Source organism: Falco cherrug, chromosome 2, assembly GCF_023634085.1.
Source record: "Falco cherrug isolate bFalChe1 chromosome 2, bFalChe1.pri, whole genome shotgun sequence".
Lineage (NCBI taxonomy): Eukaryota > Metazoa > Chordata > Aves > Falconiformes > Falconidae > Falco > Falco cherrug.
In genome coordinates this window covers 14,763,673-14,778,087 of record NC_073698.1, presented here as the reverse complement: position 1 = coordinate 14,778,087, position 14,415 = coordinate 14,763,673, and the positions used below count along the sequence as shown (strand labels likewise).

The window sequence follows — 14,415 nt, the reverse complement described above, 5'->3', positions numbered from 1 at the left end:
TCTATGGTACTAGAACTGTAACCCATGTTGAGAGATTTTCCCTTGAAGCTTTCAGATAAAGGAATAGTAATGGAGAGATTCTGAAAAAAAGAAAAGGATCACTGGGTACACTAAGATAGATATTAATGTGCTAATTTGGAAAACAATATATGAAACCCAATGAAACCTATTGTTAGTTTTCTTGTCTGTTTGACTTTGGCATCTGAAAACTGTGCCAGAGGTGATAATTCCTGCAGTCACTGCCAGCTGTCTCAGAGGGCAGAGCTAAACAGGCTCTGGCCTTCAGGAATATCTGGAGATCAGGGAACAGTGGCTGCCTGAATGAAAAAGATCACGAAGCCTCTGGCATTCTAAGAGTGCCATAAAAATTATAAGCAACATGTTATTTTGCAAAGAATTATGTGTAACAGGGTTTGTTTGGTTTTTTTTTTTTTCTTTTTTTTTTCCTGTTCTTTGTTTAAAGCAGAATCCATTGTGTTATGGTTCTGACTTTACAACCCTTTGCAGGTTCTAACCTGCAAAGGTTACATCTTAGATGGGAAGTTACATCTTATTGTAACTCCTGTCTTCTCACTCCCTCTATAGAATAAGAAAATGAGACTGCATCAATCTTTTTTATTTAAAAAAACCCCAAACACCAAAAAAACCCCCACACAAACCCCAAACCAATTCACAAGTGAATCAGAAAACAAACTTTTTTTTAAAGAAAGGTCTTTTGAAATTGAGGGGATGGTAACAGACTTCTGCCTTACCACACCGTGTTAAGCAGGCACACCAAATAAATTCAGCTTCAATTTTTCCAAAGGCTGTTAAGTTGTTTTACTGGCACCTGTCTGGATTTCAATGTCATGCTACAAAACACTCCTTCTAACATGACATTTGTGCAGCTGTAACTCCGGTAGCAAAAAGGTATTCCTAACTGGGAGGCTGAAAGTGCAAGTAAACATCTAGTATGGTCTTTTTCCTATTTGAACTAATAACTTACTGATTTGTTATTCAAAAAGACTTTCATTTGTATCAGCTACAGCAGTGTTTATCAGGAGGAGACCCATGCACTGGGGTACAGATCATTGCCACTTGAGTTAAAGACTCTGCTCCTTCTGTGGCAGCAATAGTGGATTATTACCCAGCAACAAATGCCAATCACTGGGTGAAAATACACTGCATCCTGCATGCTTTGTCTGTCTCACAATTTTATTCTTTTTTTACTGATCATTATGATGATTTATCAATTCTTTTTTACAGAGGTAGGATTGTAATGATTTTCCAAAGGAATATTCACAATGGGTGTGCATGAAGAAGATGTTCACTAGAGCTGTAGGAATATGTTTTAGTAAACACAGCCTTTGTTTGGTAAACACTGGGAAAGAAGAAGGAACCCAAACCCTGTGACAGCTAGATGAAATGTTAACATTTTCAAACTTCAACTTGTGAGAAAAACATTCAACCACAGCTTCAATACATGCAGTTGATTAAAATCCTGAACCATCTTTTCAAAAACAGGGAACATATTCATAAATGGGAAAGAACGTATTCCCAGGGGTGCAACCTATTACAGGATAAACTTTTTCCATAATGTTTGTGTCCTTTCTGATATGTACCACCTGAATAAATAGGGAAGCCATTCAAACATTAGGGTCCAGCAGAATTTTCACTGCACATGAAATATTGTACAAAATCAATGAAAGAATGATGGTGGTGAAATATTTTTAAAAAAAAATAATTTGAGATTAAACTAGCTCGTGTTTTTTATTTAATTTTCCTTTCCTCCTTTTCTTAATGGAACAAAGTATGTAGCATATGAAGCTTCTGCTATAAAATTACTGAGTTTCACACTGTGGGGAGCTTGCAGAAGAAGAGGGGAGGGAGAGTTGGAAAGGAAGCATCCTTCCACATGCGTGAATGGAAATCAAATCACTTCAGTGCAGTTCTGTGATTGCACAGTGAAATTTAATATCAGCTAGCAACTACACAGTTATTTAAAACAGAAGTAAATAAATATGTCTTATTACAACTGAAGACAGGTTTATTAGACTTCATCTGAAATAGTGCATCCAATTCTGAGTGCCACAATGAGAAAGGCATTGATCAACAAGAGCAAGTTCAGGAGAGTCCACTGGGATGGTGGGGCTGGAGCACCTGCCTTGTGAGGAGAGACTGGGGGAGCTGGGCTTGTTCAGCCTGGAGAAGAGATGTCTTTGGGGAACCTAACAGCAGCTCCCAGTGCCTATGGGGAGGTCATTGATGAGACAGAGATGGGCTCTTCATAGTGGTGCAGGGCAGAAGGGCACAAGACAGAGGTCATAAGATGAAATAAGGGCAGTTCTTGCTGGATATATTGAATGAAAAATCGTAATGAGTTTAGTTAACAGCTGGTACAGGTTGCCCAGAGGAGATGCACAATCTACCTCCTTGGAGGTTTCAAAGACTGAACTGGACAACACACTGAGCAACCTGCTCTGGGGTCAGTTTACACATCTTTGAGTGGGAGGCTGGACTAGAGACCTCCCGAGATCCCCGCCAGCCCCAATTGTTGAGTTGATTCTGTGGTTCTGTCTAAGAAAATCAGCCTGAACAGTCTGCTGTGAATGTTTATGGGTGGCATACACACATACTGGTGAACTATGGAACTGAGGCACAACATTAACGTATCTTAAAGATAAGAATATTTTTTCAGAAGAAAGGTGGACACATTTTGGCATTACCACTTGTAATTCTTATAGTCTCCCTTAATGAGAAGACAGAGTGCAACACAGCTGCTGTATGCATCCAGAATATTTACAACTACAAAATCAGTTATACTTGCAAATTCAAGTGGAATCTTTGAATTTGGCACTCTTCTATTGTGTATGATCAATAAACCACTTACAAATTATTCAGCTTAAGAAACATCAAAAGAAAGTCAAAACTCTCTAGGCCTCCTAAGTAACAAAGAAGAATGAAGAATAATCTGAAAGTGTTCTGAGATGCAGTTCTCTTCTGAGGCTTTATTCAAACCCTGTCTCTTTCTGCCTCTTACAATGTCTTTCCCTAGCTGCCTAGGGATTTTTCTCAGATTCCCAGTCCTTTATCTCTCTTCATTCTGCCCAATTACTGTCAATGATTCCAAACTTTCCAAGACCACTGAAATTTTCAAGAGACCCAAGTAGGATACAAAACGTTTTTGCTGGGCTCCCACAGTACCATTCCAGTCAGAATTATAATCAGATTTCTTTAAATGCAATAGCAGTTCATAGTAGAGTGTACATGATAAAGAAACACTTAGAGCACAAGGTATTTCAAATTAAGTAACTTCCCACAGCTTCCCTATCTTGCTGAAAAAAAATCTGTGCACCTTCAAGAAGAAGAGTTTTGAAGAATAAGGAGTGAGAGGCTGCTTGGGAGCAGTTGTTTAAAGAAACTGAGAAGCAGCCTATAATCAAAGAGCAATAGAAGCCTACCAGAGGGCAGGTAGCAATGGCTTAAGTGTAGGGTGAAAAGGCAGCCCAGATGGAGTAAGAAAGCAGGGAATGGTTTTACTTGAAATTTCTGTGAATTAAATAATATTCCTGTAATTAAAATAAACTGGCTCCCCATTACAAAGAATATCACCCTGGAACAGTGATAACTGAACACACAGATGCATACCAGGGAGAAGAGCATAGGTCTATTACAATATTAAAAAACTTTTTGTTTCTGGTAGTCCTGGAAAATTAACCTTTCCATCCTCTTCTTACCTGCTTCGTTGGTTCTGATCACTCGCGATGGTACACTGGGGTCTCCAGTCCCAATTTTGTTGGTTGCTACAACTCTGAACTCATACTCCACCCAAGGGTTCAACTCGACAGCCATAGCAGACTCCATGTCACCACTTATCACATCTGGAACTGCAGATGGCAAAGAAATGTGTAGGTCACTCAGACATCTGAAGTTTAAACGCAGTGTCACAATGGCAAGTGGACTGGGTGATACAATATGGCCATTAGAAAGATGGACGTCAAGGATCTAGTATGTCGGAAATCACAGCTAGGTTTTTGGTACTCTGTGGTACCCCTGAAAAGGCACAGATTAAAGGATATAGGGGAGAGCTTTCTGCTTATTCACAGATGCATCATGGCAGGTGTCTTTGTGCTGTCCTTTCAGAGCTGTTGCTAAGTAATGTGAAAAGAATAAAAAAAAAAAGAAAAAAAAATCAGTGCTTTTAATTTATCATTGTTCTCTTAAGAGTGTCTGTTCCTGCAGTTGCAGATGGTTATTATTGTGAAGAGCAGGAGTTTTGAACAGTCTACTGGTGCTGTTTGAAAGTGTCTCTCACCTGTTTTTACGGTCTGCCAGCCAAGAGAAAATGGACTGCGTGCTTGCAGGTTGTAGAGGGAGATAGGGCTGTGATTGTCTGCCCCAGGACTCCAGGAGAGTGTTGCTGTGGTGTCTGTAATTTCCTCCACTATTACAACCCCTGGGGGACCAGGAGGACCTAGAAATAAAGTGGAATAATCAAACAGACCACACCACCATTGTGGATGAGCAGCATTAATATAGGAGATGCATTCTGTAGGGACCCGTTGGAGTTCAATATCCATGAAATATAAGGGTTAAAATGCACACTACTACATCATGGAGATACCTCATTTCCATGATTTCTGTGGGTAAATTGTGATTATTTCTACTCTTTAAATGCTGCATGGGTGAGTATCAATTAACTTGTCAGAGTGACAGCAGAAGAACTAGAAATAGAAACAGATTAATAAAGAAAAATCTCCATTATAATTGTTCTGAACCTAAAATTAAAAGAAAAAAAGAGCAACTTTAAGAAGCATCCAGGCTAGACTGCACAGTCACAATCACATTTTCTCTTTGCGTGAAACTTGTCAGCAGGAAAGACAAATAGTGATCAAAATGAAGCACAGGTGGATGTGCTACTTGGAGAACAATAATATTACTAATAACTAAGTCAAAGATACAGCATTCATCCTTTTTCTCAAATTCACTCATTCAGGGAAACCTCCTGGATTAGATTTCTGCTGGAAGTCCATTAACTGTTTAATTGAAAACTATTATAAACGAAACAAGACCCAAATTCAAATATTGTGAAGGCTGATAATTACTATAGCTCTATTAAAAACAAACAAAAAAACCACAACAACCTCTCACTCGAGAAATTAAAGGATTATTTATTCCATTTAGCTGCACCAAATGAGAATATGTTAATCACCATTTATAAAGGCCATGCGACTGACCCAACAAGTGAGGTCTCTGGTAACAAACGTTACTTTACAATGAAAAATGTGACTATAATGTCCCATTCCTACCCTAATTTTCTTCTTTAATTCTTCCTGATATTGATATTACTGGTGTTTGAAAACTGTGCATTCGCCCTTGTCAAACTAAGTCAGAGACAAAGTTTTCCTGGTTCAGGATCCTCTTCCACAGTTGTTGTAACTAGATGTTTAGGATAAAATGTGCATCTCTGTTATGCATAAATGCAGAATAAGCATCTCTCTTGTGGTTTCTTATACTTAAAAGCTTACGTAAGTCCTGAAGGACAGGATTTAATACTTCTGTAAAACATTAATATTATTAATAGCTATAATTATTTATGACAAATCTGGATTTACTTGGCATCCAAGACCCTTCTGATTCTTTTCCATCCTCCTGTTCTTGAAGGGTGAAGTTTTGCTTCTGCTCCTACACAGACAAAGGACTGTGAAATCAGAAATGTACTACTGGACACTTCCTCCCAAAATGAAACTGCCGGAAAGGTGATGATGGAAACAACTTTATTAATAGAAAGCAATTGCTGCTACACTTCTGTGGGAGCCTGATGCTGTTTGCATGTATCATAAGCTGTAGTGGAGCAGGTCCTTTGGATCCTTCCATTCCCGTGAGCTGTGGTGAGTGGTGCAGTCCCACTTGCTGATCTGTCAGAGCTCTGCACCTGCAGACCAGGGTGGCAAACACTTGGGTCTGGTGCCACCATTTGAAGTCGCAATTGTAGCCAGGATTTCTGCATTACTGAGCTTAGCATTATTATGTTTCTGTGCTGTTTCATGCAATCAAATCTTTTGCTGGCCAGAATCCTTAGTCCTTGAGTAGAAACAAATTTAACTGAGTATCAAAGGCTAAAAAACCGCCATCAACTGAAGTATTTTTAGTTGCTGTGATTTTTTGTCATTTGCAGCTGCAAACAGCTTTATATTTCCTCTGATGTGCCTTCAACAAAAGTATGTTTACATGAACTATAACAACAGTATGATCAGAGTTTTGTAATACTTGGGCTCAATAGCTTCAGAGTGAGAGAGAGACATTCAATTCTTTAAATGAGAAAGTAATTTACGCTATTCACTTGCCTCTGTTTACTTGGCAATGATCTACAAGCAACTAATTGAGATTAATATGTTAGAAATACATGGCATTTAGAAATAATAGCAACAAAAAAAGAGAAACAAATGTCTGAAATTGAAGGGATTCAATTCCTTCCATTTCAGGAATGGAAGGAATTCAATAAAGTTGAGTACTATGGATGTATGATGGAAGAAGATTGTCTCCACAACACACTGCAGTCATCTTCCCAGGAGCCCAGGGTACAGCTCTGCACTAGAGAAGAACAAGTTTTTCCACTTCCATGGGTGGTGAGGAGCTTCAGCGCTGGGAGCGTGTCCTCTTCCCTTCCTCTGCCTGCTCAGCAGTCTTGACTTTGCCACTGTCAGTGCTTTTTATCGAGTCACAAATGGTGCTGGGGTAAGATGGTGCCACCTCTTGGACACCTTGTGACTCTTGGCCTTTTGGAGTCCCACCTTAATTTGCAGTTGAAAGGTCTTGCTTTTCCTCCTGGAAGAAAGCATGGCAGAAAGATGTATCCTCTGCACTCCTGCCTTCCTGCCAAGATTTTTCTGTTCTTTGATGGGAAGCACCAGGTCAGGCCTTCATCTCAAAATAGCAAGTCCTGGGGCTAATTTAATAAAACAGGGTGATCTTCAATCTCTATCATCTGTTGTTTCAGGCTATCTGTTGATGTAGGAAAATACTAGTGAAATTTTTATTTGTAGCCATGAGGGAAGGTTTAAAGGAAAGCTGGGATCTTGATACAATCATACGCTTTTCCTGGGTTGGAGCCCTAGGCCCAGAGTTATATCATGGTCCTGAGCACAAACAAAATTAAAGGGAAATATTTTAGTACTTTTTCTTTATGACAATATTTCTTCTGTGCACACCAAATGTTGTTAAAGAGTTTGTAGCCACTGTATTATAGACAAAAGAACAAGCATCTTGCTTATATTAAAGGATTTGAAATATATTTATGCAGATATCTCCTGCTAAATTCTTAATATATTTTGTTGTTGGAGTTCTCTCATGTTTTTTAAACCTCCTAAATGCATTCCTTAGCATGACAATGTGTCATTATGCTTTCTGAGATGTGTGCTTTTACACAGTCTGCAGGATGACTGCTAGAAAGCATTTCCACTTCCAACAGCAGGCATTCTTGAAAGCGGATTAATAAAAGACAAAAGCCTCAGTGATGACAAATGTATGACACTTAGCCAGGACCTGAGTGCTATGCAGATGTCACTCATTTTTGTAGAAATCTCATTAAATTTTATGCTTGGATGTAATCATTCATGGTGTCAGCTGGATGGCTAATGCACAGAAGCTTTTCTCCCAAGGGCTATGTTATTGTTCAGGATCTCTAAAACATTTTTTTAGTTGAGAATAACCAATTGAGGAAAAAATGCACAGTCTGCTTGAATGTTTCTCTGGAAACTACACAGAAAACGACTGGTCATAAATGCGCTACAGTGCAGTTGACCTTCATAGAGAAGACATTTGGGACTGCAATAGGCTCTTATGTGGCTCTAGGAGCACTGGAAACCTGATGTCAAGGACATTAGTCAGTTATCTTCTTTCAGAGCAATTCCACAGATTGATACTTCATTTCAGGACATGCATGACTGCATTTTGGCAAAGTTGTTTTATGTATCTTTTATTGTTGGAATGACCATCCTGAAAGGTCCTTTAGATTACTTGCCATGGTACAATGTTAATGTGAGAGTTCTTGAAAGACTATTACCAATAATAGCTGTAGTCATTCCATGAGGCAGTGCCCTTTCCTGTGAATCCCTGAATGTGGGCTGATTTACTCCACCGCTGCCTGACCAGCATAATTCTTACTTTTACCAAACAGCTAAGAAGCTTGATATGCAGCAGTTCATGAGCACAGATTTCTTGACCTGAAGATTTTCCTTTCTGAACGACAAAGTGTACTGGCTTGTCATCAGGAAGATGAGAAGAAAGAAAAAGAGGAAAAGAAAGAGTCAGTTACTACAGAATAATTGAAAAGGTGCTTGATAAAACAGGAGCTTGACTGTTGTAACAGAAATGTCTTTTGCTGTGCCCACCTATGAAGTGTTTGCACATGGTGGGGAAGAAGAGGATGGAGAGAAAGTTCAAGGTACAGTAAATGCAATAGGCACTATGGCTTTCATGGATACATATGTTTCCCCAGTCCTTCCACCTCTCCACGTATGGTGCACTTGAGTGGTTTCTATAAAGTAGCTACATAAGGGCCCTGGGCAGGTGTGGCAGGATAGACAGGGAAGTTAGACTCAGGATTGGAAGGTAAGAAAGAGAAGACATTGATGTTCCAGCCTTAATAGTTTTGACTCGTTCCAGGAATGAGGGTCAGGAGAAGTCCCTGGTGTCCTGTCTGAGAAGGCCTTTGGTGGTACAGATGTCACATTGTTCTCCTTTTCCCTGATGACTTCTCTGCTTTGTACAAACCTAAAAATAGGGGATTTGGGCAAGGCAACTTTCAGAGTTGCTGAGTGTTGTGAGCTCAGATGCCAGACTGCAGTCCAAAACCTCTGAGCTGGATGTTTGTGAAGTGGCAGTTGTGGCTTGACACAAAAGGTACAGACAGTGCAGGGAACATGAACTGAAATTTCACCTTAGGAGGAAAAACTCCAGTAGCCTATGAATTGCATTGTGAATGACATAGCTAGCAGGTCAAAAATAGAGTAAGAGACTGAGTTTTAGACATGACACTTTTATTGGCATGTCGTGCTGACTATCTTTAGCACTATAGGGCATCGCTTGCCAGCTGTCCCAGTTCTGGTCTGTACTGCCTCCTTTGCTCCCTGCAGTCACAGCGTGGGCACCAGCACTCCCGGATCTGCACGGGTCTCTTTTAGGCACTGAGTTCATGAACATCACCACATCTGATTTGTACTTTTGTACTTGTTTCTAGGTACTTTTTTTGACTGAAGTTACAGATATAAGTTGATATTTGTAAAAACATTTCTTGGAACAAAGGATCTTGTTTAAATTCTTAAAAAACTCCACAGCTTTTTAAAGAGATTAATTTCTTTCCCTTTCACACTGTTGAAGATATTATAACAAAGGTCCTGTTACAAGATCAGATAGCTGCAAATGTTTTGGTCTGGAGTCTGTGGGTTAAAGGGCTGATGCTACATCTACAGTAATATACTCTCTTCTAAAATTGTAAAAGTTTTAGTTATGCTGATATACTGAAAAGGGCCAAAACACAAATCTGAACTCTAGCACTGATCCTCTGTGCCATTATGTTGTCAGCCAGTCCCTATCATAATTTCAGCCCTGTGCAACTATAACTCTCCCAGCCAATGGCTTGGCACAATTTATGGATTACCATGGGCTGGGGCAGATCCCAACAGGCAGTTTGTTGTACCCATCCTATTTTGAGCAGGGAGGGCAACCAGAAATGTAGCTGTGTGGATGGGAACTCTGCTGTATCCATTGGCCCCAGGGAGCAGTTTACTATTATGGACATATTCTGTGAGTCCAATTAATGGGGTCTGTGCTTAGGGCATCTTCCTGGCCTTTGCTACAGCTCATATGTAATTTCAAGGACCAGCAAGAATCTGCTGACCTTGTTTATGTTCCATTTAATAATGTTGTGTTTGATGGCCTTTAAACCCAAGTGCTTGTCTTTAAGTTTTATTGGCAATATCACAACTGAAAGGAGCAGTGTGGTCAACCTAACCAGCAGTTCCTGCATTATATTTGCTCCAGGTCAGTGGAGTTCAGAGGAAACATTACTTCTCCAAAAATATATCGAGAGTGGATTACTTGCTTAGATTGGTAGTTTTGCCAGTCTACAAGATGAATAGCTTTAACCTCTTTTTTATTTTTAGACCACAAAATGTGTACTCTTAAACCGCAGATTGTAGTCACAAAGGCTTACATCCCTTTACACTACAGGATTGCTTTCTGCTCCATTTCAAGATCTTACAGCTTCCAGGTAGCTGTTTGATCTTAAAGCTCATTTTACTTACAGTAGGCATGCACAGTGCATTTGGTTAGCTTTCCATGCACAGTCTTACAATACATGTTATACATCGTAGAAGAAAGCTGATTTTCATCTTATTTTTAAGAAATCTTCTTGCCATCAGTGTTGTACTAATATTTCTATAGTTCAAAGGATTTCAATTAGCTTTGTATATGCTAATAAGTTTCCAAGGGTGTACATCACTGACACAGAGAATTAGGAAGACTGGGCATTATTTCTTTCTTCCTCTACAAAAGCACAAGGTCTATTAACATCCATAACAACAGAAAACACATTTTGAGCAGTAAGAGTAAAAGGGATGATAAAAGCAAAAAACAGTGAATGTACTATTACTAAACCCCCCAGAAAATATCTGGCATCTAAATCTACAAAAATCCTTACGTATAGACCAAGGCGATAGTGCTGGAAACAAAGTTAACAGTATTAATGCTTAGAAAGCACAGACCTATTTGTAACAGAACTGAGACCTATAAATTATTTGAATTTCTCCTAAAACAGTTTATAACACAAGGAAACATACAGAAATATTTTTTCTGCATTTTATTTATTTGACCTCTTTTTGTTACATAAGATGGCATTTTTTGTTAGTTAGCATCTCAAATTAAAAAATTAAGCAAACTTGCCTGACTGCTGCATTACTGTAGTTCCATTGCAAAGAGCTAATGGTCTTTTTGTTTGCAATGCTCTCCCGTACTTAATTACCTTGTCGTGTCAACATTTGCTACAGGTTACAGTTTACACTGTTTACATTGAAGAAAGTCAAATATTGAATAAGGCATTTTGGGACTAGTACCTTTTGCTCCTTTGCAAAACCAATCAGGCTGCACTGTATCTAGAACACATAAATGGATCAATCTGAAAGGAAGTTTGGTAATTTGGAGATGAGCTGGTTGCTCCATAGGCTGTTGTAAGGCGGTGTGTAATGCAGCATCCCACTGCAATCCCCGCAATCAATGCTACTTACTCTCTTGGGCATAATATATTGTAAACGAGGTTTGCAAGAGCAATTTACAAATAGGGCTTAAGTGATGGAATTTATTTGACAACTTAAAATTATTGAACCCAGTAATTTATTATGATAAAAAGCTTTCATTTATTAAATAAGTATTAAAATACTGAAGACTTGGTACTGTTGATTAGGCATTTAAGTTTTTGCAGATGTAAAAAACCCCTTTAACTTCAAAGCCTTGTATTCTTAACTCAGTCTTGATGATGCTAAAAAGAAATGCAACACAAGGAAAAGATTATAATGAAAAATAACCTACATTGGTGTTTGTGGTGTCACTATAACTGCTAACAATATAGAGGTTCTTATACGAAAAATAATTTCTCCGTTCTAAATGTTTGAAGCACTGTACCCATCCACATCAGACAATATGTCACAGTAAATTTTGCAGTGATCCTCTAATCTGCAAGAAACTTCCTGGTGTTCTTGGAAACTGCTGTTGCACCAGAAGTACTACTCATCTCAGCGCAGGTGAAATGAATCTCTACTCTTAACAGACTATAAAGAGTCTCATGCTGATCTTTGTGGAAGCATGTTAGACTCCTATGTGACATTCCCAGCTCACACTATATTCTGTGCTGAACTGTACAGGTGTTTTTCTAAGCCAACCCTCCAAACTTGCAGAAGAAAAAGTAAGAAATGTGTAATAATTGATTTTGGTAGATTTTTTACTCAAGCTTTTCCGTGTTGCAGCCTATGGCAAAGCAAGGGTTGAAACAAGTTCATTAGAAAACTATGTGTTTCAAGAGCAAAGGGACACTTTTTGCCAAATGTCATTGTAAGAAGTAGCCTGCTCTTAGCTATGACTTCTGCTGTTGCTCTTCAAAACCTCACCATATATGAATAACAGATTTTGTATTGATTAATTAAACAAACACAAAGTAAAAACACTGTTGCCTTTTTTTTTTTTTTTTTGATTGGACCAACCTAAGTTAATAAAGATGAGCCCCTTCATGGTGTCAGCCTTTTTTATGACAGAAGCATTTGGTGTTTTAAATGACTCTACAGTGAAACATGGTGGAATCACAGGATCATGAAGATGTCCTTTGTAATGAAAAGATGAATGCACAGATTGCTTCAAATTTCTACAGCATCATGGGGAAATAAGAATGTAATAATCCTGTTTTGGAAGACAGGCTTTAAAAACTAAATTAATTTACCAAGCAGACATTGTCTTGAGGAAACCTGACACATTGATGGCTACAAGATCACCCGAGACATCTGTGAGATGCAAGTCTCCTGGCTGATACTTGGGTGTTTGGTAACCATGTTTGTGATCATATCATTAGTGTCAGAACATGACATGCATATTTATCCTGTATTAGAGCCTTCTGCTTTGGCAATCACTTCTTTGTGAAAAATCAGTACACAGGCAGCTCAACTACTGGTGTGCCAATGATAGATGGAAAACCAGCCAAGCTGAAACATTTTGTTGTTCTGCTTGTCTGCTACTTAATATTCACTGAAAGTTGAAGATCTGGGTGGATAAATAGAGGCTGGTAGCCAGACAAAGCACGTGACATTGGAAACCTATTTTTGGACTGATGTCAAGAGCAGGACTGACATTCATAAAAATCATAAATCACTTTTGCTTCTTTTATGGCTGATGACTTCATGTGTTAGGGAAAACATTTGTTGACTGTGTAGCAAATATCTATATTCTCCTGTAAACATCCTTGTTTGCATGGCAAACAGTTATTCTGCACATATTTTGCTTGGGTGAGCAAACAACAGAAGGCATAAATGGAATGAAATCAGGCAATGACTTCGGTGTCAGGAATGTAAGACCATAGCTGTGATTTATGTTGTATTTATTCACCCCACTAAAACTATTCCTTTGACCATCAGACATACATAATTCCCATTATGGGATTTCTCTAAAGTAGCACATTTGTGTGGGCCTAGTGCCAGCATAGTTACCACCCTATGTGAAAAGCTGTTTTCTCTTCTGAATGTCCTTGAGCTGTACCTGACGGGGTCTGATGACCATCTTCCAGAAAATCTTGCAATGGCATTTAAGACTTTATGGCTATCTGCCTCATCACCCTGCTAGAGGACAAATCTGGTGCAGAGGGCACATGCCAGTCATTTAGCTTTTCCCTTTCCCAGTACACACTATAGTGTATTAGCTTAAGTTGTGGACAAAGATTCCCCTAAGGACTACGTTCATTTTTGGAGCAACTTAATAGTCAACTTAATAAAAGAAGAAAATATTTGGGTTGCTAGAGATACCCTAACTTGTACCCTACACAGTCAGGCTCTCATTTGTTTGTCTCTTGACTTCTGTGCTCCTGGTTACTCTGCCTCAGAAAGAGGGTTGAACACATCTTAGAATCATAAAATTGTTTAGATTGGAAAAGACCTTTAAGAACACCAAGTTCAACTGTTAACCCAGGATTGCCAAGTCCACCACTAAACCATGTCCCTAAGGACCACATATGTGTTTTTTAAACACTTCCAGGGATGGTGATTCCACCACTTCCCTAGGCAGCCTGTTCCAATGCTTCACCACCCTTTCGGTGATGAAATTTTTCCTAATGTCCAATTTAAACTTCCCTTGGTGCAGCTTAAGGCCGTTTCTGCTTCCCTCGCCACTTGTTATTTGGGAGAAGAGACTGACCCTTTCCACCAGGCAGCTTTCCAGCGAATCTTCCCCAAACCTGTAGCATTGTATGGGGTTGTTGTGACCCAAGTGGAGGACCTGGCACTTCTCCTTGTTAAATCTCATACAATTGACCTTAGACCATCAATGCAGCCTGTCCAGATCCCTCTGCAGAACCTTCCTTCCCTCAAGGAGGTCAACACTCCTGCCCAGCTTGGTGTTGTCTGCAAAGTTTCTGAGGGTGCACTCAATCCCCTCACCCAGATCATCAACAAAGATCTTAAACAGGACTGGCCCCAATACTGAGCCCTGGGGATCACCACTTGTGACTGGCCACCAGCTCTATGTAACTCCATTCACCACCACACTCTGGGCTCAGCTGTCCAGCCAGCTTTTAACCCAGTATAAAGCACACCCATCCAAGCCATGAACAGTCAGTTTCTCCAGGGGAATGCTGTGGGAGACAGTGTCAAAGGCTTTAGTAAGGTGCAGGTAGACAACATCCAC

General features: G+C 39.4%; 1 protein-coding gene across 4 annotated transcripts in view; it reads right to left on the bottom strand.

Annotated features, from left to right (window-relative positions):
• CNTN5 (contactin 5) overlaps positions 1–14,415 on the bottom strand; it is a 678,276-nt gene that overhangs the window by 36,809 nt on the left and 627,052 nt on the right. For all 4 annotated transcript variants that reach the window (XM_055703125.1, XM_055703128.1, XM_055703127.1 and 1 more), the window contains 2 exons: positions 4,295–4,453; positions 3,717–3,866 (listed from right to left, as the gene is read on the bottom strand). In XM_055703125.1, coding sequence (XP_055559100.1) covers positions 3,717–3,866; positions 4,295–4,453 — 309 coding nt within the window. The remainder of the gene's footprint in view (positions 1–3,716; positions 3,867–4,294; positions 4,454–14,415) is intronic.